Genomic DNA, 20188 nt, shown 5'->3' on the forward strand with positions numbered 1-20188 from the left:
TTCTCATTGACCCGTGCAAAGGAGGGATCTGGGTGAGAAATGTGGATTAGGGAGTGTAAATATTTATTTATGTGCACGAGGCTGTCCCAGCCTAAGTGCGGTACCTGAACGGGGTTTTACGGGGCATTTTATCGTAGAATAGTTTATGATCGAAGAGGCCTTAAAGGTCCATCGAGTCCGGCCCCCTGCCCCGGGCAGGGACATCTCCCCCCAACCAGGTCTCCCAGAGCCCCGTCCAACCTGGGATGTTTCCAGGGATGGGGCATCTCCCACCTCTCTGGGCAACCTGGGCCAGGGTCTCACGACCCCCAGCCTAAAACTTTTCTTCCTTAGACCTAGTCCCAGTCTCACCAATTTTTATCACTTTTGTGGCATTCAGATGCCAAACCATGTTGCTTGTGACTAACACTGGCACTAAAAATTGCTAGGGATGGCTGAACATGGCAAAGACCTGGGTCTGTTCCTCCCTCGTCTGCCTTCTGCCCTCCTTCAGCCAGACATCAGCGACCGTCCCCAGGGCGCTGGCCCTGCTGGGCTCCAAGGGCCGGTCCCTGAGCTCACTGGGGCTGTGTTTGTGTCCCCAGGTGTTGGGGACAGGCTGCAGCGTCCCAGGGGGAGCAGGGACAGCCCTTCCCTGGCATGGCCTTCCTCAGGCTGGGTGAGACCGTGTGGCCAGGGCTGATCTGTGACAGCCGGGTGTGCTGCCAGTCAGCCAACAGAGTTAATGGTCCTGATGTCCTGCCTGGTGTTCCCTGCAATGTCCCAACACAATGATGAGAGCAGGGGTGGTAGAAGTGGCTTGAAACAGGCAAGATTGTGCTTCTTGTGAGTGCAGTGGTTCCACTTTTCAGAGTGCCATGGCAGAAGGGAACAGATCCTGCTCCAGCGAGGGGAACGTGGAGGAGCCCCTGAGTCCCCGGGACAGAGGGAAATCCCCACACGCAGAGATGCCTCGGGGCACAGGTGAAAGGCCACGCAGAGGACTTGTGGGTGAGTGCAGGGGCCCCCCTGTGGCCTGTTGGGAGGGGACAGTGTCCCCGTGGCAGTGTCACCCCAGGAGGAGTGGGGCTGGCACGTGTGGGGCTTCTTCCAGCTGTCTGGGAAAGGGTCTTGTGTTCTGCTGGGTCCTCCCTGGGGGGCTGCCTACCGGGGACGGCCGGCACCCTCCGGTGGCCCCCGGGGGCTGAAAATCCCCGAGCTCCCACCCAAAACAGCCCGGCAAGAACGTCCCGGGACGCTCCGACAGCTGAAGCGAGAGCCCTTCGCGCCGCCCAGGCGGTTTCCAACAGCGTCCGTGGACGGGGCGAGTTCTGCGGGGGCGTGGCAAAAAGCCCGGCGGGTCACGGGGGCGCGCTCCGATCGCCTCCCTGTGTCGTCACTGGCCCTTGCGCGCTGATTGGCCGGAGCGGTGGGCGGGCCGTGCCAGGGGTATAAATACCGTCCCTCAGTCAGTTCGCGGCGAGCGGCGGCGGGAGCGGTGGGTGTCGGAGCGCGGAGTCCCTGGGCGCCGCGGGGCGGGAGGGGGTCTGCTTCTGCTTCTGCTTCTGCTTCTGCTTCTGCTTCTGCTTCTGCTTCTGCTTCTGCTTCTGCTTCTGCTTCTGCTTCTGCTTCTGCTGGCAGGGAGCCAGAGGGTGGGGGTCACGGATCTGGGCAGGGAGCCAGAGGGTGGGGGTCACGGATCTGGGCAGGGAGCCAGAGGGTGGGGGTCACGGATCTGGGCAGGGAGCCAGAGGGTGGGGGTCACGGATCTGGGCAGGGAGCCAGAGGGTGGGGGTCACGGATCTGGGCAGGGAGCCAGAGGGTGGGGGTCACGGATCTGGGCAGGGAGCCAGAGGGTGGGGGTCACGGATCTGGGCAGGGAGCCAGAGGGTGGGGGTCACGGATCGCCAGCAGCAGTCGATTTCGCACCAGAGAAGCCCGGGCTGCAGGAGCCGCTTTGTGCAAAGGCGCAGGAGCGGCTCTGGGGAGAGCAGCCCCGTGCCCTGGTGCAGACGGAGCCTCTCTTGCCGCTCTCCTGTGCCGGGCGTTGGCATTTGCCTGCCAGGACGGAGAGCTGGTGCTCCAGCAGCTGCTGGCAGTTGGGGTTTCTGCCTGGGCTGGTGGAGGCCGGGCTGCAGGGCTCAGCTGGGTGAGTGGGGCTGGAGGGGAATGTCCAGACCTGGGGCTGTTCCTCCCTCGTCTGCCTTCTGCCCTCCTTCAGCCAGACATCAGCGACCGTCCCCAGGGCGCTGGCCCTGCTGGGCTCCAAGGGCTGGTCCCTGAGCTCACTGGGGCTGTGTTTGTGTCCCCAGGTGTTGGGGACAGGCTGCAGCGTCCCAGGGGGAGCAGGGACAGGGCAGGGCTGCGCTGGCATCACATTCCTGAGCCTGAGTGTCCCCGTGGGGTCCCGACTGCTCTGTGACAACCAGGCCTGGTGCCAGTCAGCCAAGGGGATTGAACATCCCCCTGTACTGTGTCACCTTCTCTGCCATCTCCCAACACCGTGAAGAGAGCAGGGGTGGTAGAACTGGATCCAGGCCTGGCTTGAAAGATCCTGCGTGTTGTGACCAAAGTGATTTCACTTTTCAGCTTGCCATGGGAGACAGGAACAGAATCTGCTTCAACAGTAGGAGTGTGGAAGAGCCCCTGTGTCTCCAGCATGGAGAAACATCCACCCACCCAGAGGTGCCAACGACTGTGGGGAAGAAGATACTCGGAAGATTCCTGGGTGAGTGCGGGGCCCCCCCTGTGGCCTGTTGGGAGGGGACAGTGTCCCCGTGGCAGTGTCACCCCAGGAGGAGTGGGGCTGGCACGTGTGGGGCTTCTTCCAGCTGTCTGGGAAAGGGTCTTGTGTTCTGCTGGGTCCTCCCTGGGGGGCTGTATCAACCCCCCCGTCTCTCTCTGCCTGGCAGCTCTCCTGCTGGGGGCTGTCCCCCAGTGTGTGTGGGGTGACAGCCTTGTCCCTGCCCTGTGTGACTGTCCCTTGCTGCCAGCTGGGAATGGCCCGATGGCAGTTGCTGTGCCCGGGGAGGGGGTTGAGAAGCTGCAGCTGAGTGTGTGTGGGGTAGAGGGGTCTGGGGGGTCCCTCCTGTGTTCCCTGGGCAGGTTGTGCTGGGGGCGGTGGGGCTGGGAGGGGGACAGCACCGTCCTCACCCCGAGTGGCTCTTTCTCCCTCCAGGCAGGTGCCCCACGCTCCATCCAGTGTGTGCCCTGGTGCTGGCTGTGCTGGTGGCTCTGGTGCTGGCTCTGGCCATGGCTGTTGCTGCACTCTCAGGTAAGGGAGGAGCGGCTGCCTCCTTCCCTGCCCCGCGGAGCTGTGTCCCCTGGTCCCTGTGGAGCCCAATCCTCTGCCCTTCTGCCCTTCCCTCTCCAGCAGGAAGATGTGGAGGGGATCCAGCTGTGCCTGCGGCTCTGGTGCTGGCCTGTCCTGATGACTGGGTCGGGTACCGCAATGTCTGCTACTACCTGTCAAGGGCTGAGGGCAGCTGGAATTGGAGCCAGGAGCAGTGCTCCTCGCATGGGGCCTCGCTGGCCATGCCCCGGAGGGAGGGGGAGATGGTGAGTGAGGGGCTGTTGTGGCTGCGTGGGGGTTTGGGGGTGTTCCTGGGTTGGGTGCAGAGCCCGGGGTTGGAGCCGAGCTGTGTCAGAGCAGGAGCGAGAGCGCTGGCCGGGCTGGTGAGCTCCTGCAGCAGCTCTGGAGCTTGTTGGAGCAGGCGTGGGGTGGGAGCTGCTGCCATCCCAGGGCCAGTGGTAGCTGTGTGGGGCTGTCAGGGACCAGCATGGGGCTGGCAGCAGCATCTCCTGACTGTTGGCTTCTCTGTGTCGTGCCCAGGAGTTCCTCTGGAGTCAGAAGGCCCATGTTGATTGCTGGCTTGGGCTGCGGAGACGGGGCGAGCGCCTGCAGTGGGTGGATGGCAGCAGCTTCAACCAGAGGTGAGTCCTGTGGGGAGACCGTCCTGTGGTGGGACGGGCAGGGCCCTGGTGGGACGTGTCTGCTGGGGCTGTCCCTCGCAGGCGGCCCTTGTCCCCTCCTGGTGCTTGAGGGGACGACCGCGACCCCCGTGGTGCCAGCGGTGCCTGTGCTGCTTGTTGCAGGTTTGAGGTGCAGGGCCAAGGAGAGTGTGCGTATTTGTACGACGGGGCTGTCGCGAGTGCAGGCTGCTCCCAGTCACGGCCGTACATCTGCAGCAAGCCCCAAGTGCCCGGGTGACAGAGGCGCTGGAGAAAAGGACCTTTGCTTGGTGGGGCCTCCCAGCTTGAGCCCTTCCAGCAGCGCAGGGGAGTGTGGGGATGTCCTTCCCTCAGCTGCTGCTCCGGGTTGGTCCTGCAGGTGGGGAGAGGTGCTGGGAGCTGCTGTGTGCTGCCTGCACTGGGACCTCAAGCCTGGGACTGGTTCCTTCATCCTCCTGGGCCCACCCCAGAACCCATCTTGCTCCTCTCACACCTCACAGGTGATGCTGAGCTGTGGTGATGGAGCTGGAGCAGCTGCTGCCAGATGAGCTGGGTGCAGAAATGTCAGTGCAGGTCCCTGGCCCTGTGCAGGGTGGAGGGGACACAGGGCCAGGGGGTGAAGTGGCCCCTGTGGGGCTCCCTTGAAAGTTAGACTCTCATTCACACGGAAGCTTTTTTTTTTCCTGCTGTTTTGTATTGTTTATTAAAACATTGTTGAGGAATGGCTATATGAGAATGGACATGGCGCCATGCAGGATTGTCAGAAGTAAGCTATGCCTGCCTGCATGGGAAATTCTGAGTTACGCTGATAAGGAAGATGTGCTGACCTTGCTTAAGTCAGGTAAACAACTTTGAGGAAGTAGACTGTGAGAGAACAGGAACAAACACGGACCCAAGAAACAACATGTAGCAGGAGTATGAACAATGTAATCTTTAGTGCACCGCCAATTCTTGTAAGACAAATAGGCATATCTAAGTATAAGAGTATAAAAGTCTGATGAAGCTGCAATAAAGCTGAAGCTTGCTTTATCACTCATATTGAGTTGACTGCTTGTTTCCCTCACTCGTCGCAGGCATGGAGAGGGGACAGTGGGCACGGGGAGGGGACAGTGGGGATGAGGAGGGGACAGGGGACACATGGAGGGGACAGTGGGCATGGGGAGGGGACGGTGCCGATGTCCCTGCTCTGGGCCGGTCCCGCTCCTTCTCCCGGGACCCTTCTCCCCGTTCTGGTCCCGGTCCCGATCCCGATCCCGATCCCGGTCCCGGTCCCGATCACGATCCCCCTCCCGGCAGCGCCGCCGTTTCTCGGAAAGCGAAACGCAGCCCGGGGGCGGGACCGGCGGCGGCTGCGCATGGCCCAGCCCCGGGGGGAAGCCCCGGTGGAAAGCCCCGGGGTGGGGGGGCACCAGACACGGGGGGGCCACCGGGTACCGGAGGGGGCACCGGGCACGGCTGGGGGGGGCCTCGGGCAACGGGGGCGGGCACCAGGTACCGGTTACCGGGCACCGGGGGGGACACTGCCGGGGGGGGACGACACCGGGCGTCGAAGGGTGGAGGGCACTGGGCACCGGGTACCGGGGGGGGCACTGGGCATCGCGGGGAGGGTAACCGGCCACGACCGGGGTGGGGAGAGGGGGGGAAACACGGCACCGGTCACCGGGAGGGGCACCGGGCATCGCAGGGGGGCACCGGGACCCCGGCACGGCTGGGGGGGTCCCCATGCCCCGTGTCCCTGCCCGGGGGAGTCCCCCTGGAGGATGGGGGGGGGTGAAGGCGGGGCAGGAGCCGGGCGGGCGGCGCCGATTGGCCGAGGAGGCGGCGGCGTCATCAGTTGCCGGGCAGATGGAGCTGGAGCAGTTTGGAGCGGCGCGTGCGGCGGGGGCGGGGCCGGGGGCGGGAGGGGGCGGGGCCTCGAAAGTGAAACCAAAAGGCGGCGCGACGGGACCGTGCTGCGAGGTACCGGGTGGGACTGGGGCTACTGGGGGGCTGTACTGGGAGCACTGGTGCGTGCTCCGGTGCCGGGGGTGGTCGAGGGGAGCTGATGGGGCTGGGCTGGGAGCGCTGGTGTTGACTGGTGAGCGGCCCAGGGAGCTGGGTGGGGGCTTGGGGGTCCAGGCTGGGACTGGGAGCGTGGACTGGGAGCACTGGTGTTGACTGGTGCGCGGCCCAGGGAGCTGGGTGGGGTCAAGGGGAGCTGAGGGGGCTGGACTGGGAGCGCTGGTGTTGACTGGGGACTTGCCTAGGGTGCTGAGCATCGACCAGGGGAGCTGCACTGGGAGCACTGGTCTTTACTGGTGAACACCCCGGCCATGGCGCTGCTCCCCGCCGTCCGCCTGTCCTGCCTCCTGCTCCTGGTTGACGTGGTGCTGCTGGCGGCGCTGGCCCGGCTGGCCCCGGCACTGGCCTGGTTGGGCCTGGTAGCCACCTGGCTGGAAGCTGGCCTGCGGCTACTGGCGTTCACAGTGGCCGGGCGGCTACTGGCACCAGGGGGTCCCCGGGGAGCTGCTGTCGTCCTCAGCCTCACCCCCCCCACCTTCCTCACCCTCCGGAGCCTCCTGGTGCCGCACAGTGCCGCCCCAGTGCTGCTGGCCACGGCCGTGCCCCATTGGTTGGCCTTGACCCACGGTGCCACCGCCGCGGTGCTGCTGGCTTGGGCCGCGCCGGCACCCGGCGTGGCTGTGGGCACCGAGTCACCGGTGGCTGTGGGGCGGCTGTTGGCGCTGGCGTGGGCCGAGTGGCCCGTCCTTGGTGGCGCCTTCCTCTTCCTGGCGTTGGCCGTGCTGGGTGAGTGATGGCGGAGGTGGCGGTGGGGGAAGGTCCCAACGTTGCCGTTGTCTCACCCCCCTGCGCTGACCCCCCCCGGTGACACCCCACTGGTGCCCGCCCAGGTGAGACTGCGGGGCCATATTGCACCGGCAAAGCCCTGGACGCCATCCGGCGCGGCGATGGACTCACCGTCTTCACCGTCGGCCTGGTCCTCGCTGCCGATTTGGGCAGGTGGGTGTCCCTGTGTCCCCCTTCTCCGTCCGTCTGTCCCCCGTGGCCGGGCTGACGGGGGTCCCTGTGTCTGTGTGTCCCCCCCCAGCTCGCTGTTTGCCGGCTGCCGCGGGGGTCTCTTCGTCTTCGCGCAAGCCCGGCTCAAACTGAGCACCCGCCACCAGCTCTTCTCCCGCTTGGTGCGCCAGGATCTGGCCTTCTTCCAAGGGACACCGGCAGGTAGGGGGGGTCCCCATCACCCCACCCCAGGACCCCCAGCCCCACCACTGACCCTTCCCTGTCCCCGCAGCTGAGCTCTCCGCCCGGTTGGCCAACGACGTGCCCTTGCTGTGCCGGGCGGTGCCGAGCAGCATCAACATAGCGTTGAGGAGCTTGGCCATGGTGTTGGGGTTGGGTGGCTTCATGGTGGGGCTGTCACCCCGCCTGGCGCTGCTGGCGCTGCTGGAGGTGCCCCTCACCATCACTGCGCGCAAAGTCTATGACGCCCGGTACCAGGTGATGGTGGGGACGGGATGGAGACCGAGGCGATGGGATGATGGGAATGGTGGGAAGGGGATCAGAGAGATGGGATGGGATGGTGGGATGAAGACCAGGGAGATGGATGGGCTGGTGGGAATGGGGACGGAATGGGACAGTGGGGATGGGATGGTGCGATGGGGACCAGGGAGATGGATGGTGGGAATGGGGATGGGATGGGACAATGGAGACAGAATAGCCAATGGGGACCAGGTGGATGGGATGGTGGGAATGGGAAAGGTGGGATGAGGACCAGGGAGATGGGATGATGGGACAGGACAGCGGGGATAGGATGGTGGGATGGGGACCAGGGAGATGAGCTGGTGGGAATGGGGATGGGATGGTGGGATTGGGACCAGGGAGACGGGATGGTGAGAATGGGGACAGGATGGGACAAGGGGGATGAGATAGCCAAGGGGACCAGGCGGATGCGGTGATGGGAATTGGAATGGGTGGGATGGTGGGGACAGGATGGCAGGATGGGCATCAGGGAGATGGGATGGCGGGAATGGCATCAGGGAGATGGAATGGTGGGGATGGGACGGGGTAGTGGGATGGGGACAGGATGGAATGGTGGGGACGGGACGGTGGGGATGGAATGGCAGGGTGGGGACTGGGGGGGGTGGGATTGTGGGAATGGGAGTGGTGGCGACAGGAGGGTGGGGATGGGATGGGATAACAGCACGGGGACAGGATGGGACGGTGGGAATGGGAATGGTGGAGATGGGATGGCGTGGACAGGATGGTGGGATGGCGACCGAGGGGATGGGATGGTGGGATGGAGACACGCTGGACAGTGGGGCCTGTGGCGGAGGTGGTGGGGAGGGGGTCAGTGGGGACAGGATGGGGTCGTCAGGGATGGAGACAGTGGGGTGGGGCCCCTGGGGTGGGGGGACAGAGCTTTGGGGCTGGTGGGGAGGGGATGGACGGGTCCAGGCCGGTGGGGACGTCCCGTTGCCGCCCCACGGGTGCTGAATCCGGCTGCCCCCCGGCCAGGTGCTGCAGCGAGGCCTGCTGGACGCCACGGCCAACACGGCGGCGGTGGTGCAGGAGGCCGTCTCCTCCATCGAGACGGTGCGGAGCTTCGCCGGGGAGGAGGAGGAGGAGCGCCGCCACAGCCGGGCGGTGGCCGAGATGCTGGGGCTGAAGGACCGGATAGATGTGGAGTGGGCGCTCTTCACCCTCATCCAGCGGGTGAGGCGGGTGCAGGAGGGACCCTGGTGTCCGGGCACCCCTGTCGTTCCCCCCTACAACCCGCTGACCCCCGTCCCTGCAGGCGCTGCAGCTGGCGGTGCAGGTGCTGGTGCTCTGCAACGGGCACCGGCAGCTCCGCGAGGGGACCATCACCGCCGGCGACCTCGTCACCTTCCTCCTCTACCAGGGTAAAGTCGGCCGCTACGTGCAGGTGAGACCACGCGACGCGTGTCCCCCCCCTCCACCCACCATGTCCGTCTGTGCCTGTCCCCGGTGCCATCGCCCCTGCCCCATGCAGGCGCTGGTGTTTGGCCACGGCGATTTGCTGAGCAAAGCGGCAGCCGGTCACAAGATCTTGGAGTATCTGGACAAGGAACCCACCGGGGTCACCGGCGGCACGCGGGCGCCCGCCACACTGCGGGGCCACGTCGCCTTCCAACACGTCTCCTTTGCCTACCCCACGCGCCCCGAGCACCTCGTCCTGCAGGTAGAGCCAGGGCTCTCGGGCGTCCCCAAGGAGGGGAGAGGGGTGTCCCTGAGCGCCCGCCACCGCTGCCCCGTCCTGCTCCCCCGTCCCCACCCAGGACGTCTCCTTTGAGCTGCGCCCCGGCGAGGTGACGGCGTTGGCGGGACTCAACGGCAGTGGGAAAAGCACCTGCGCGGCGCTGCTGGAGCGATTCTACGAGCCCGAGGCCGGGGAGGTGCTGCTGGACGGGCTGCCACTGCGGGACTACGAGCACCAGTACCTCCACCGCCAGGTGAGGGCAGCAGCGGGCAGGTGGGGCAGCACAGCTGCGCTGAGTGGTGCCCGGTCTCAGCCTGCGCCTGGGGGCAGGTGGCGTTGGTGGGGCAGGAGCCCGTGCTTTTCTCCGGCACCATCCGGGACAACATCATCTTCGGGCTGGAGGGCTGCGGGGAGGAGGAGGTGAGGGCGGCCGCCGCCGCTGCCAGCGCCCTGGGCTTCATCTCGGCGCTGGACCGGGGTTTCGACACCGGTGAGTGCCGGGGGGGCCGGCGGGGAGGGGACCCAGGCACCAGGGTCCTGCTCAGCCCCCGGCCTTTCGTTCCGCAGACATCGGGGAGAAAGGGGGGCAGCTCTCGGCTGGGGAGAAGCAGCGCATCGCTATCGCCCGGGCCCTGGTGCGGCGACCCACCGTCCTCATCCTCGACGAAGCCACCAGCGCCTTGGACGGGGAGGGCGAGGCAGCGGTGAGCGGCGGGAGGTGCTGGGGTCGCGGCGGGGGGGTGGCGGGTGCGAGCCCCACGGCGGGTTGTGATGGGTGTCGGCATCTCCCGCAGCTGCAGCAGTGGGCGCGGAGCGGGGGGACCAGGACGGTGCTGCTCATCACCCACTGCCCGCGGATGCTGGAGGCGGCCGACCGCCTCGTGGTGCTGGAACGCGGCGCCGTGGTGGAGACGGGGACGCCTGCCCAGCTGCGGAGCCGCCACGGGCCCTACAGCCGCCTGCTGCAGCGCTCCCCCGGCGCGGGGCAGCCAGAGACCTCGGGGATGGGCTGCGGGGAGCAGGGGCCGACTCCTGCCGGCGGGAGGGAGATTTGTACGAAATAAAGCAGAATCGTTTCGGAGAGGAGCTGGCGGGGCTGCGGGGGCCGGGGGGGAACAGCCCGGCCCGGCTGCAGGGTCTCGGGCGCTGAAGCCCCACATTCACCCTCCGGTTGTCGCCGCCGCCGTGGGAAGCGCGTGGCGCTGACCTCAGTGTGACATTGTTATTCTGCCGGCCTCCCCCTCGTGATATCGCAACCACCGTCTTTTACACCCGAGAAGCTTCACGCGCTTGATCCTGGCGCATCGTTTGTGTCGATGAAGGACCTGCGCGATGGCTGCTGGGGTCAGGTCCGCCCCTCCATCGCAACTTCCCCATATGTTGTGGCTCTGTCCCAGTGTCCTGATGTCCCACAGGCCCACCGCGATGTGAACAGCTTACGGTGACGTTCCCAGTCCAGGTCGACCTGAACCACGCCAATTTGGCCACCTGGTCTCCTTGCTCCTTGCGCTGATGGTGTCCAGAGACACAGCTCTTGGGCATCTACATGGTGGACCTTTACACCCAGGGGCTCTACCCAGGCAGGAAGGTCCAGCCCAGAGGGAGTTACCTCTGTGACCATCGCGGTAGCCACCCCCACAGGGCCCTGGCCACCCTCAACAACTCAGTACGGAGAGAGGGCACTGGCCACATTTCTCAGGCCACATTTCTCTAGGCCCAGCTGGGTGGCTTTGACTTCTGCAGCTTCCCTCGAAGGAAGAAGGATGGAGAGAGACATTTTACCAAGGCCTGTGGTGACAGGACAAGAGCCACGGTTTGAAGATGGAAGAGGGGAGATCGCGATTGGACACTAGAAATGTTTTACGAGGAGGGTGGCGAGAGGCTGGCCCAGGTTGCCCAGAGAAGTTGTGGATGCCCCATCGTTGGGAGTGTTCGAGGTGAGATAGGACAAGAGGAACCAGCTTCAAGTAGCACCAGGGGAGGTTGAAGTTGGATGTTAGGAAACACTTCTCTGAAAGGGTTGTCAAGGGCTGGAAGAGGCCGCCCAGGGAAGGGCTGGAGTCACCATCCAGCACCTCAGTGTCTCTCTGGTAGTGAGGGGCCCAAACTGAACACAGAATTCCAGGTGGGACATCACCAGGGCCAATCACGTCCCTAGTCCTGCTGGCCACGCTGTTTCCGATACGTGCCAGGCTGCTCTTGGCCACCTGGGCACGCTGCTGTGTGGGGCATCTCTGTACCTACAGCGGCCCACGGCTGCCCCTTGGGATCCTGGAAGGATCTTCACTTCCATGAAGCGCCCGACTTTCAAGTCAAGGCCAGGGACACACGGAGCCTCCGGCCCGGCCGCTTCTCCCTCTCGGTTCCCCTCGGCTCCCAACACGCCAACTGGGATCCCCCCGTCACTCCAGAAATCCAGATGTGTCCTGTCCCCTTGTACCCCGATGCCATCAGGGGTCAGTGTGCACCAGTGTCCACCAGGGCCTTCTATTTCCAGGGGACTGATGTCCCAGGCCATCGAATCCCTTTGTCCTTTGCCTTGGGGCAGGAGGGCTTCTTCTCAGCTCCCGTCTACGTGGCCTCAGAGCTCACCACGGCCACCACAGGGACAAGGATGCCCAGCCACGTCCCGAAGAAAAGGTGCCCAGTCCCCCCTCAACCCCCTCTTTTCCCTTGTTGTCGTTGAGCAGGACATGAAAGAGCTGTCAAGCGTTGGAACAGGCTGCCCAGGGCAGTGGTGGAATCGCCATCCCTGGAGGTATTTAAAAGCCGGGCAGACGCGGTGCTGAGGGACATGGTTTAGCGGTGGTTTTGGCAGCGTTAGGTGGATGGTTGGACTCGCTGATCTCGAATTTTCCTTCCAAACCAGGCGATTCTATGATTCCGTGCTACTCCCGCTAGTTTAGGTCGCCTGTCTGCTTGTGTCCCCGCTCAACCGCTCGCACAACCCCCATCTGGTCACCAGGGGGCGAGTGAGAAACGGAGAAGACCTTGAGCGCTGCCAACGCTCTTCAGCCCCAGCGCTGCGTCACCAACGGCGTCGCGGTCAGGAATCCCGAACACCGCATCGTGCTGGGCTGCGAGCGAGAAAATCAACCCAATCCCAGGCAAAACCAGCCCAGCCCTCTGTTAGGGTTTGAGAAAACCCATAATAATCCATCGTCGTTTAGACAATTGTTCTATCACCCCATGACCCTTCCCCACCCGGAAAGGGGAACCGGGAAAAAACGAGGAAACCCGAGGGTTGAAATATAAGCAGATTCAATAGAAGATGACCAAATAATTAGCGATAATACTAAAGAACCAGTATTAATCCCGATATTAATATCAGAGATACAAGAATCAGGCGATTCTACCAGCAGGAAGGTGTGCGCTCACAGCAGGGGACAGCGAAGGGGGGACGCTGGGAGGCTTTGGGAGGAAGGGAAGGGTCAGGGATCCGGCACCAGGACGACGAGTTCTCTGCACCACCGCCAGCGAGGGAAAGAGAGGGAACTGCACAGCAAACTTCCTAATTTATATCGAACATGACATTCACGGTATGAAACAACCCTGTTGGCCAGCCTGGGTCAAGTGCCCGGGTCGGGCTCCTCCTCATCCTCGCACCTGGCAAAGCTCGGAAACACCGAGACCTTGAACCCCACAGAGCCTAGCGGCCTATAAAGTAAATATTTTCACAAATTCAGACACTAGAATCTTCTAAAAGTGCAGTTTTCCCCAGCATTAGAAGAGAAATTAGCCCCGTGTCGCTCAACCCAGGCCACCCTTGAGCCGAGGCTGGGAGAGCGGCACCGGGAGAGGAGGCACAGCCCGAGGGAGGGGGGGGACCAGCGTTTATTGAGCGCGCCAGGAATCGTGCACAGGCAGAAAAAAAATCAGTTACAACCTCAAAACACAAACATCGCTGATAACTGCATCATACAGAATTTGAAAGAATCGGCAAATAGGAAGTGGGAAGAAGACCCGGCACCACAGCGGGGCTGGGCGGGGGCGGCGGGACAAGCTCTCTCTGCAGGCAGCCCCCGGCCTCCCCCAGCTCCTCTCTGCCTCCAGCCGCGGCCAGGGCAGGGGCCGCATCCAGCCACGCGCCGGCCCCTCGTACAGCGCTCAGGCGGTGACCCCTGCAGGGACGGGAGGAACAGACAGTGTCACCCAGGGCCACCTCCCTCTCCCCAACCCTCCGCTCTGGGCGTCTCGGTGCCCCCCTCCCGCAGCCGGGGGTTGCTGTGGGGGGAGCACGGAGAGCTGGGGCCGCCCCGTCCGTCCCCACGCCGTACCTGTGCCCGTGCTGCCAGACCCACTGTCGGTGCCTGCGAGAGAGAAACAGCCGTGAGCTGCCAGCCCCGGGCTCGCTACGGGCACGGGGCATGTGCCAGGAGCCGGCCGGGAGCCACGGCCGCGCTGCAGCCACCGGGAGAGGAGGATGGTGCCGCAAGCACCGGGGGGGGACACACGACCTCTTCCGTACGTCCCCGCTACGGGGCTGCAACGAGGGGCGGCACAGGGAGGATGGGGGTCGGGAAATGCCGGCAGTGGCCAGAAACCGGAGCCACGAGACCCCCCCCGGCACTGGGCAGCGGCTGGAGCCGGACCGGCCCCCGCTACTCACTTGACGCCATGCCGTAGCCCGCCTTCTTCTTCCCTGCAGAGAGAGAGAGGCATCAGCATCCACCGCGCTTCCCCAACAGCCTCGCGGGCTCCCCAGAGCACAGGGGCTCGTGCCCACAGACCCCCCTGGCCCTGCCTTCCTCCCGCACCCCTCTGCCTCACCGGCCCCGATGCTTTACCCGACTTCTGCTTCCATACGACGAATCCACAGATGGCAGCGACGGCCAGGACGGCAACGGCCACCCCCAGCACGATGGCCCACAGGTTGGACTCCGTCTCTGGGGGAGAGCAGCGCCGTGAGCAGGGGAAGGGCAACCACCCCGGCCCACCCCTCCACGTGCCCAAGGCCACCGGGCTCACCCCACGCGTAGAGGCCGGGCTCGGGCAGGCTGGCGTGCTCCACGCGGCACCGGTACTTGTCCTGCTCCCCCGGGCGGGCCTCGATGGAGGCCCAGGTGTAGTAGGTGCCGTCGCTGTTGGGCGCGACGCTGCCCCACTCCGTCTCCTGGTCCCTCACCTCGCCGTCCTTCAGCCAGCTGACGGTGATGGGCCGCGGGTAGAAGCCGTGAGCGCGGCAGCGCAAGGTCAGGATCCCGTGGGCCTCCTTCCCCGACACTCGGACCGCGGGGGGCTCTGGGGAGGGGGTGGCGGTGAGGGACGGCACACGCACCCGCGCTGGCCGCTCCCCAGCCTCCCCGTCTCGCCCTCACCTTTCCTCTCCAGCACGGCCCGCCCGTAGCTCACGTATTTCTTCAGCCACTCGATGCAGGTGTTCTTCAGGTACTGCTTCATTTGCTCAGCGACAGTCCCGTCCTCCTCCCACTTCCTCTTGGTGATTTGTGCCCCCGCGTCCGCCGCGGTGAACGTCATCGTGTCCATGTCAAAGGCGATGAAGTCCCTCTCGTCGTAGGCATACTGCCAGTACCCCCTGGTGCTACCATCCTCCAGGAGGTCACAGCCAAGCATGGTCTGCCATGTGTGAGCCCCTGGAACGCGACCAGGAGCCGGGGCTGAGGGGCTGCTGCAGCCCGGGGCCCTCAGTGGGGCACAGACCCCCCGGCAGCACCCCCCACCCCAGCCCTGGGTGAGCCCATCGGGCACCGGCACCAGGGCTGCCCCCCGTCCTGCCCGGGGCCCACAGCACTCGGGGTGTCACCCAGAGCCGTGACGCAGACCCCCGGCACCCACGGCGTGGCTGGGCTGGCACCCAGCCCCACGGCACCCTGGGACAGCGAGGGGCTGGGATGGGTCTTGAAGTCCGTGGGGGGCACAAGGAGACGGGATGGGGCTGGGGGAGCCCCTCTGGCTGTGGGATGGGGGCCCTGAGCACCGTGGGGAGGGCAAGGGGCTGGGACACTGTCGGCGGGGGGAGCCCCTCTGCTTCTGGGGGTCTCATCTGCTGTGGGGACAGTGAGGGGCTGGGACGTGGTGGCCAGGAGCCTCCCAGTTCTGGGATGGGGGCTTTGGGCACTTAGGGGTGGGGGTGGAGTGGCCAGAGGCACTTCCCCTCCCCCCCCCAGTCTCTGGGACAGGGGCTCCCAAGCACTGTGGGGCAGGGACAGGGCAGCCGCCATCCCCTCGGGCTGGGGGACAGAGTGGCTGGGAGGAGCCCTGTGACAATGACATCGGGCAGGGAAGGGCCGGCACCAGCCCGGGCAGCACCGTGGGGCAGGGCAGGATCGGGGCCGGGGGGAGGGGGGAAGACAGGAGGGGGGACTCTCCCAGCCCCACCGAGCCCCAGCCCAGCCCACACTCACCCCCGCTCTGGTTGTAGCGGCTCCGCAGTGTCTCCAGGTTCACGCGGTCAACCTGCTGATTGCTCTGTAAGTTCCTAGTCTCCCTGTCCCAGTACGCCTGGTCCAGGTTGGCCGCCATCCAGTCCGCCCCGGACACTGCTCTCCCCGTCTCGCTGTCGTAGCGCGAGATGAGGTTCCCGTCCACGTACCCCACAGACACGAACTGGGGCACCCCCGGGCTGGGCTCCGACACGGCAACATCAAAGTAGCGCAGGGAGTGGGGCCCTGCGGGGACACGGGGGGTGGTGAGAGGTGGGGGGCAACGGGGCTCGGGGGGGGGGAGGGGGGTGACAGGGATGAGGGTGCCCAGGGTGCCGGGGTGGGCAGCGGGGCTGGGTGGGGGGTCTCAGGGCAGCAGATCGGGGGGGGTGGGGGGCAGGGTCAGGGGGGATGGGACTGGTGGGGGGATGTTGGGGAGCCCGGTGTGTCCAGGAGGGGGGTCCTGGTTCCCGGAGAGCCTGGAAGCTCCCGGTATCAAGGAGAAGGGGGGCTGGGGATGGAAGACTTGGGGTGCCCAGGAAGGGGGGGGTCCCGATGTCAAGGAGGGTGGCCTGGGGGTGGGACACCTGGGACGCCCAGGAAGGGGGGCTCAGGGGGGTCCCGCTGTCAAGGGCAGCAGATCCAGGGGAGGCTCCGGGGGACCAGGAAGGGGGTCCAGGGTTGGGGAGGGGGGTCCAGGCACCCGGGAAAGGGGGTTCCAGAGCATCCAGCAGGGTCCTGGGAAGGGGGATGTTGGGGGGGAAGAGGGTCTGGGGGGCGGAATGCAGTGGTCGGAAAGGGAGGTCCAGGGGGGTTCCTGTGCCCAGGGTGGGGGAGGGTTCCCGGTGCATGGGAACGGATGACCAGGGGGGTCCCTGTGGCCAAGAATGGAGCAGGGATTGAGGGGGAGGTGAAGGGGGGGGGTCCTGATGGCAAGAAAAAGGGGTTCAGGGGGGTCCCCGTGCCCAGGGATAGAGGGGTGTCAAGAGGGGGTTCCCTGTGCCCAAAGAAGGGGGTCCAGGGGGGGTTCGGTGCCCAGGGAATGATGGGGGTGAAGGAAGGGGGGGTCCCAGTGCCATGAAAAGGGTGTTCAGGGGCATCCCTGAGCCCGGGGATGGAGGGGCGTTAAAGGGGGGGTCCCAGTACCCAGGGAATGGGGCACCGGTGCCCGGGGAAGGGGTGTCCAGGGGGGCCTCGGTGCCCAGGGAAGGAGGGGGGTGAAGGAAGGGGGGGGCAGAGGGGTGTCCCGGTGCCATGAAAAGGGTGCTCAGGCGGATCCCTGTGCCCTGGAACGGAGGAGGGTAAAGCAGGGGGCTCCCAGTGCCCAGGGAACGGGTGTCCGGGGGGGTCCCGGTGGCCAAGGATGAAGGAGAGGTTAAAGGGGGGAGGGCAGGTCCCGGTTGCCAAGAAAAGAGGGTACAGGGGGGTCCTGGTGCCCAGGGAGAGAAGGGGGTGAAGGAAAGAGGGGTCCCAGTGCCCGGAGAATGGGGGTCCAGGGGGGTCCCAGTGTGAAAGAGGAGGGCCCGGTGGTGGGACACCTGGGACGCCCAAGAAGGGGGGCTCAGGGGGGTCCCGATGTCAAGGGCTCCAGGGGAGGGTCTGGGCAACTGGGAAGGGGGTCCAGGGTTGGGGAGGGGGGCTCTGGTCCCTGGGAAAGGTGGGTAGAGCATCCAGCGGGGTCCTGGGAAGGGGGATGTGGGGGGGAAGAGGGTCCGTGGGGGGGATGCAGTGGTCGGAAAGGGAGGTCCAGGGGGGTTCCTGTGCCCGGGGGGTGTTCCCGGTGCATGGGAACGGATGACCAGGGGGGTCCCTGTGGCCAAGAATGGAGCAGGGATTGAGGGGGAGGTGAAGGGGGGGGGTTCCTGATGGCAAGAAAAAGGGGTCCGGGGGGGTCCCGGTGCCCAAAGGAGGGGGTCCAGGGGGGGTTCGGTGCCCAGGGAACGACGGGGGTGAAGGAAGGGGGGTCCCGGTGCCACCAAAAGGGTGTTCAGGGGCGTCCCTGTGCCCGGGGATGGAGGAGCGTTAAAGGGGGGGTCCCAGTACCCAGGGAATGGGGCACCGGTGCCCGGGGAAGGGGTGTCCAGGGGGGCCTCGGTGCCCAGGGAAGGAGGGGGGTGAAGGAAGGCGAGGAGGGGGGGGGGCGGAGGGTGCCATGAAAAGGGTGTTCTGGGGCGTCCCTGTGCCCGGGGATGGAGGGGGGTAAAGCAGGGGGCTCCCGGTGCCCGGAGAAGCGGTGTCCGGGGGGTCTCGGTACCCAGCGAAGGAGGGGGGTGAAAGGGGAGGTGTCCCGCTGCCAAGAAAAGTGGGTCCAGGGGGGTCCCGGTGCCCAAGGGTGGGGGGGGGGGTTAAGGGGATGTTTCCCGGTGCCCAAAGAACGGGTGCCCAGGGGGGTCCCGGTGCCCGGGGATGGAGGGGGATCAGGAGGGGGGGTCCCGGGTCCCCGCTCACCGCCCGCCGCCCCGCCGAGGACCCCCAACAGCAGCAGGAGCCGCTCCAGCGCCCGACCCGGCCCCATCGCGATGCTCCGCTCCGCTCTGCGACAGCCCCGAGTCCGCGCGGGACACACCGCTCCCGCCACGCCCCCAGGCCCCGCGATTGGCGCCGCCACCCACGGCCCGCCAATGGCAGCCCGAGCTGCCTCGGACGTCACCGGGCGCCAGGCAGATCCCGGCTCCGCAGGTTGGAACCGAAAGCGAAAGGGCCGGAGGCAGCACGGGGCGGGGGGGGGAAGGGGAATCCCGGGAACGCCAACCCCCGCCCGGGACCTTCGCCCCGGGACTTCCACGGGGCAGCCTCGCCCTCAGCCCCCCCCGGGACCCTCCTCAGGGCCCGAGACCCCCCCGCACCCCCGCTCTGCCCGTGTCCCCCCGCCCCGGGGTCGCCGCTGGGGCCCCACAGCCCCAGAAACGCCCCCCCCCCTGCCCCGGTCTTGTCCCCGGGCCCCCAGTGTCCTGTCCGGCCCCGGGGGAGACCTCGGTGTCCCGCACCCCACGGTTCTCCGGGGGCTGGTTTGGCACCCAGTGTCCCTCCTTCCCTGCGCCCCTCGCCCCGCTCATCCCGCTCCCGCCGTCCCCCACGCTGACGTCCCCGACGCCCTCACGCCCGGTGGGTCTGGAGGGATCATGGCACGGTCGGGGTTGGAAGGGACCTTTCAGATCGTCGAGTCCAAACCCCAACCTCACGCCACCAAAACCGCCACCAACCCCCGTCCCTGAGCACCGCGTCTACACGCCTTGTGAATAACTCCAGGGATGGCGACTCAACCCCTTCCCCGGGCAGCCCGGTCCTGTGCTTAATAACCCTTTCCATGAAGAAAATTTTTCCCGATATCCAATCTAAACCTCCCCTGGCGCAACTCGAGACTGTTTCCTCTCGTGCTATCGCTTGGGAGAAGAGACCGACCCCCTCCCCGGCTGCCCCCTCCTTCCAGGGAGCTGCGGAGAGCAAGAAGGTCTCCCCTCAGCCCCCGTTTCTCCGGGCTGAACACCCCCAGCTCCCTCAGCCGCTCCTCACCACACTCGTGCTCCAGACCCTCACCAGCTCCGTCGCTCTTCTCCGGACACGCTCCAGCCCCTCAAGGTCTTTCCTGGAGTGAGGGGCCCAAAACTGGACACAGCCCTCAAGGTGGGGTCTCCCCAGTGCCCAGGACAGGGGGACGGTCACTGCCCCGCTCCTGCTGGTCACACTATTGCTGACACAGGCCAACTTCCTCGGAGGAGGTCATCCATGAACATCGACCTGTTTTCTTGGGGCCCCCCCATGTTAAAAAGCTCCAAGATAAAGACGGCTTCGAAGAGCTGCACAAGAGAACTTGGCCAAGAGTGCTCTCACCCATACAAGTGGGTTTGCTGTGAGAAGAAACCAGAACAAACTGGGGGTTTGAGCTAGCGCCTACTTCTGCTGCCTTTCTGTCCCACACCCACGCGCAAAACGCAAGGAAATCCATTTTGGAAACACCCTTCCCTCCAGGAACTTATCCCGAAGGATTCTTCCAAGCACATCTTTGAAGAAGTCAAAGTGCTCTCCTGAAGTGCAGGGCTGTGACCTTGTCACCCTCCTTGTCCTCAGGATCCCGAACTCCACCATCTCATGGTCACCGCGACTCAGGTCACCTTTGACCTTCACGTCCCCAACGAGCCAATCCGCGGTGTGCACGAGCTCTGGCCACCCCCTGCCCAGGGACAAAATCTCCACCTTAATGTAGGGGTGACTGTAGACTCCAGGAGACCCTACAATAACACCCCCGGCACAGGGAGGTCTCTGATGGTGGTGTTACCAAAGCACATCCTGAAAACGTTATTAGTAATTACTATTGAAAGGCCTCATGTGCATTCCCATGGATAATAAGGATTCTCTCCTTGAATTTAGCAAACATGAGTTAATGAAGAGAACTCCTAATCGAGAGAGGCAAGTATCGTATCATTCTCGAGGAGGCGCATTGAACGTAAGGACCTTGAGGATGGTACTAATCTACACGTTTTGAGAAGTTTAGCCAACTTGGCGGGAAAGTGAAAATTCTTAAGTGTCCTAAGCTGAACTGCCTTCATTATAATACTAAAAATTGCGCTCGTAGGTCAAGAAGAGCCTCGCCCAGGTGAAGACCCTTCCCTTGAGCATGCGTGGGAGCTGTAACTTGGTGGTGTTAATCGTGTGTATATAT

The 20188-nt window shown here is 65.1% G+C and overlaps 3 protein-coding genes across 10 annotated transcripts; 2 read left to right on the plus strand and 1 right to left on the minus strand.

The window, feature by feature from the left end:
* Positions 1-553: 553 nt before the first annotated feature.
* LOC128901696 (C-type lectin domain family 2 member B-like) lies at positions 554-4949 on the plus strand. Of its 4 annotated transcripts, none has more exons than XM_054183841.1 (5): positions 554-990; positions 3158-3253; positions 3353-3537; positions 3812-3912; positions 4075-4949. In XM_054183841.1, the coding sequence occupies exons 1-5, from the start codon at positions 858-860 to the stop codon at positions 4187-4189; spliced, it is 630 nt and encodes a 209-aa protein (XP_054039816.1). In that variant the 5' UTR covers positions 554-857; the 3' UTR covers positions 4190-4949. The 4 variants fall into 4 exon arrangements, with proteins under 4 accessions (XP_054039816.1, XP_054039818.1, XP_054039817.1 ...); XM_054183843.1 differs by having other exon boundaries at positions 554-963; XM_054183842.1 differs by lacking the exon at positions 554-990 and adding an exon at positions 1857-2707 and having other exon boundaries at positions 3356-3537.
* Positions 4950-5404: 455 nt separating this feature from the next.
* Positions 5405-10231, plus strand: TAP2 (transporter 2, ATP binding cassette subfamily B member). 5 transcript variants are annotated; one of them, XM_054183714.1, is made up of 12 exons: positions 5405-5421; positions 6177-6717; positions 6822-6930; positions 7019-7149; positions 7220-7425; positions 8443-8640; positions 8723-8851; positions 8939-9127; positions 9225-9398; positions 9476-9635; positions 9713-9849; positions 9940-10231. In XM_054183714.1, the coding sequence occupies exons 2-12, from the start codon at positions 6243-6245 to the stop codon at positions 10207-10209; spliced, it is 2178 nt and encodes a 725-aa protein (XP_054039689.1). In that variant the 5' UTR covers positions 5405-5421; positions 6177-6242; the 3' UTR covers positions 10210-10231. The 5 variants fall into 5 exon arrangements, with proteins under 5 accessions (XP_054039689.1, XP_054039685.1, XP_054039688.1 ...); XM_054183710.1 differs by lacking the exon at positions 5405-5421 and adding an exon at positions 5829-5889; XM_054183713.1 differs by lacking the exon at positions 5405-5421 and adding an exon at positions 5914-5957.
* Positions 10232-12389: 2158 nt separating this feature from the next.
* LOC128901669 (class I histocompatibility antigen, F10 alpha chain-like) lies at positions 12390-18132 on the minus strand. Its single transcript, XM_054183795.1, has 8 exons — positions 17977-18132; positions 15511-15774; positions 14464-14739; positions 14114-14386; positions 13933-14031; positions 13755-13787; positions 13423-13455; positions 12390-13266 (listed from the first exon to the last, which is right to left on the minus strand). The coding sequence occupies exons 1-8, from the start codon at positions 18041-18043 to the stop codon at positions 13253-13255; spliced, it is 1059 nt and encodes a 352-aa protein (XP_054039770.1). The 5' UTR covers positions 18044-18132; the 3' UTR covers positions 12390-13252.
* Positions 18133-20188: the final 2056 nt, after the last annotated feature.

This window comes from Rissa tridactyla, chromosome 27 (assembly GCF_028500815.1).
Source record: "Rissa tridactyla isolate bRisTri1 chromosome 27, bRisTri1.patW.cur.20221130, whole genome shotgun sequence".
Classification (NCBI taxonomy): Eukaryota; Metazoa; Chordata; class Aves; order Charadriiformes; family Laridae; genus Rissa; species Rissa tridactyla.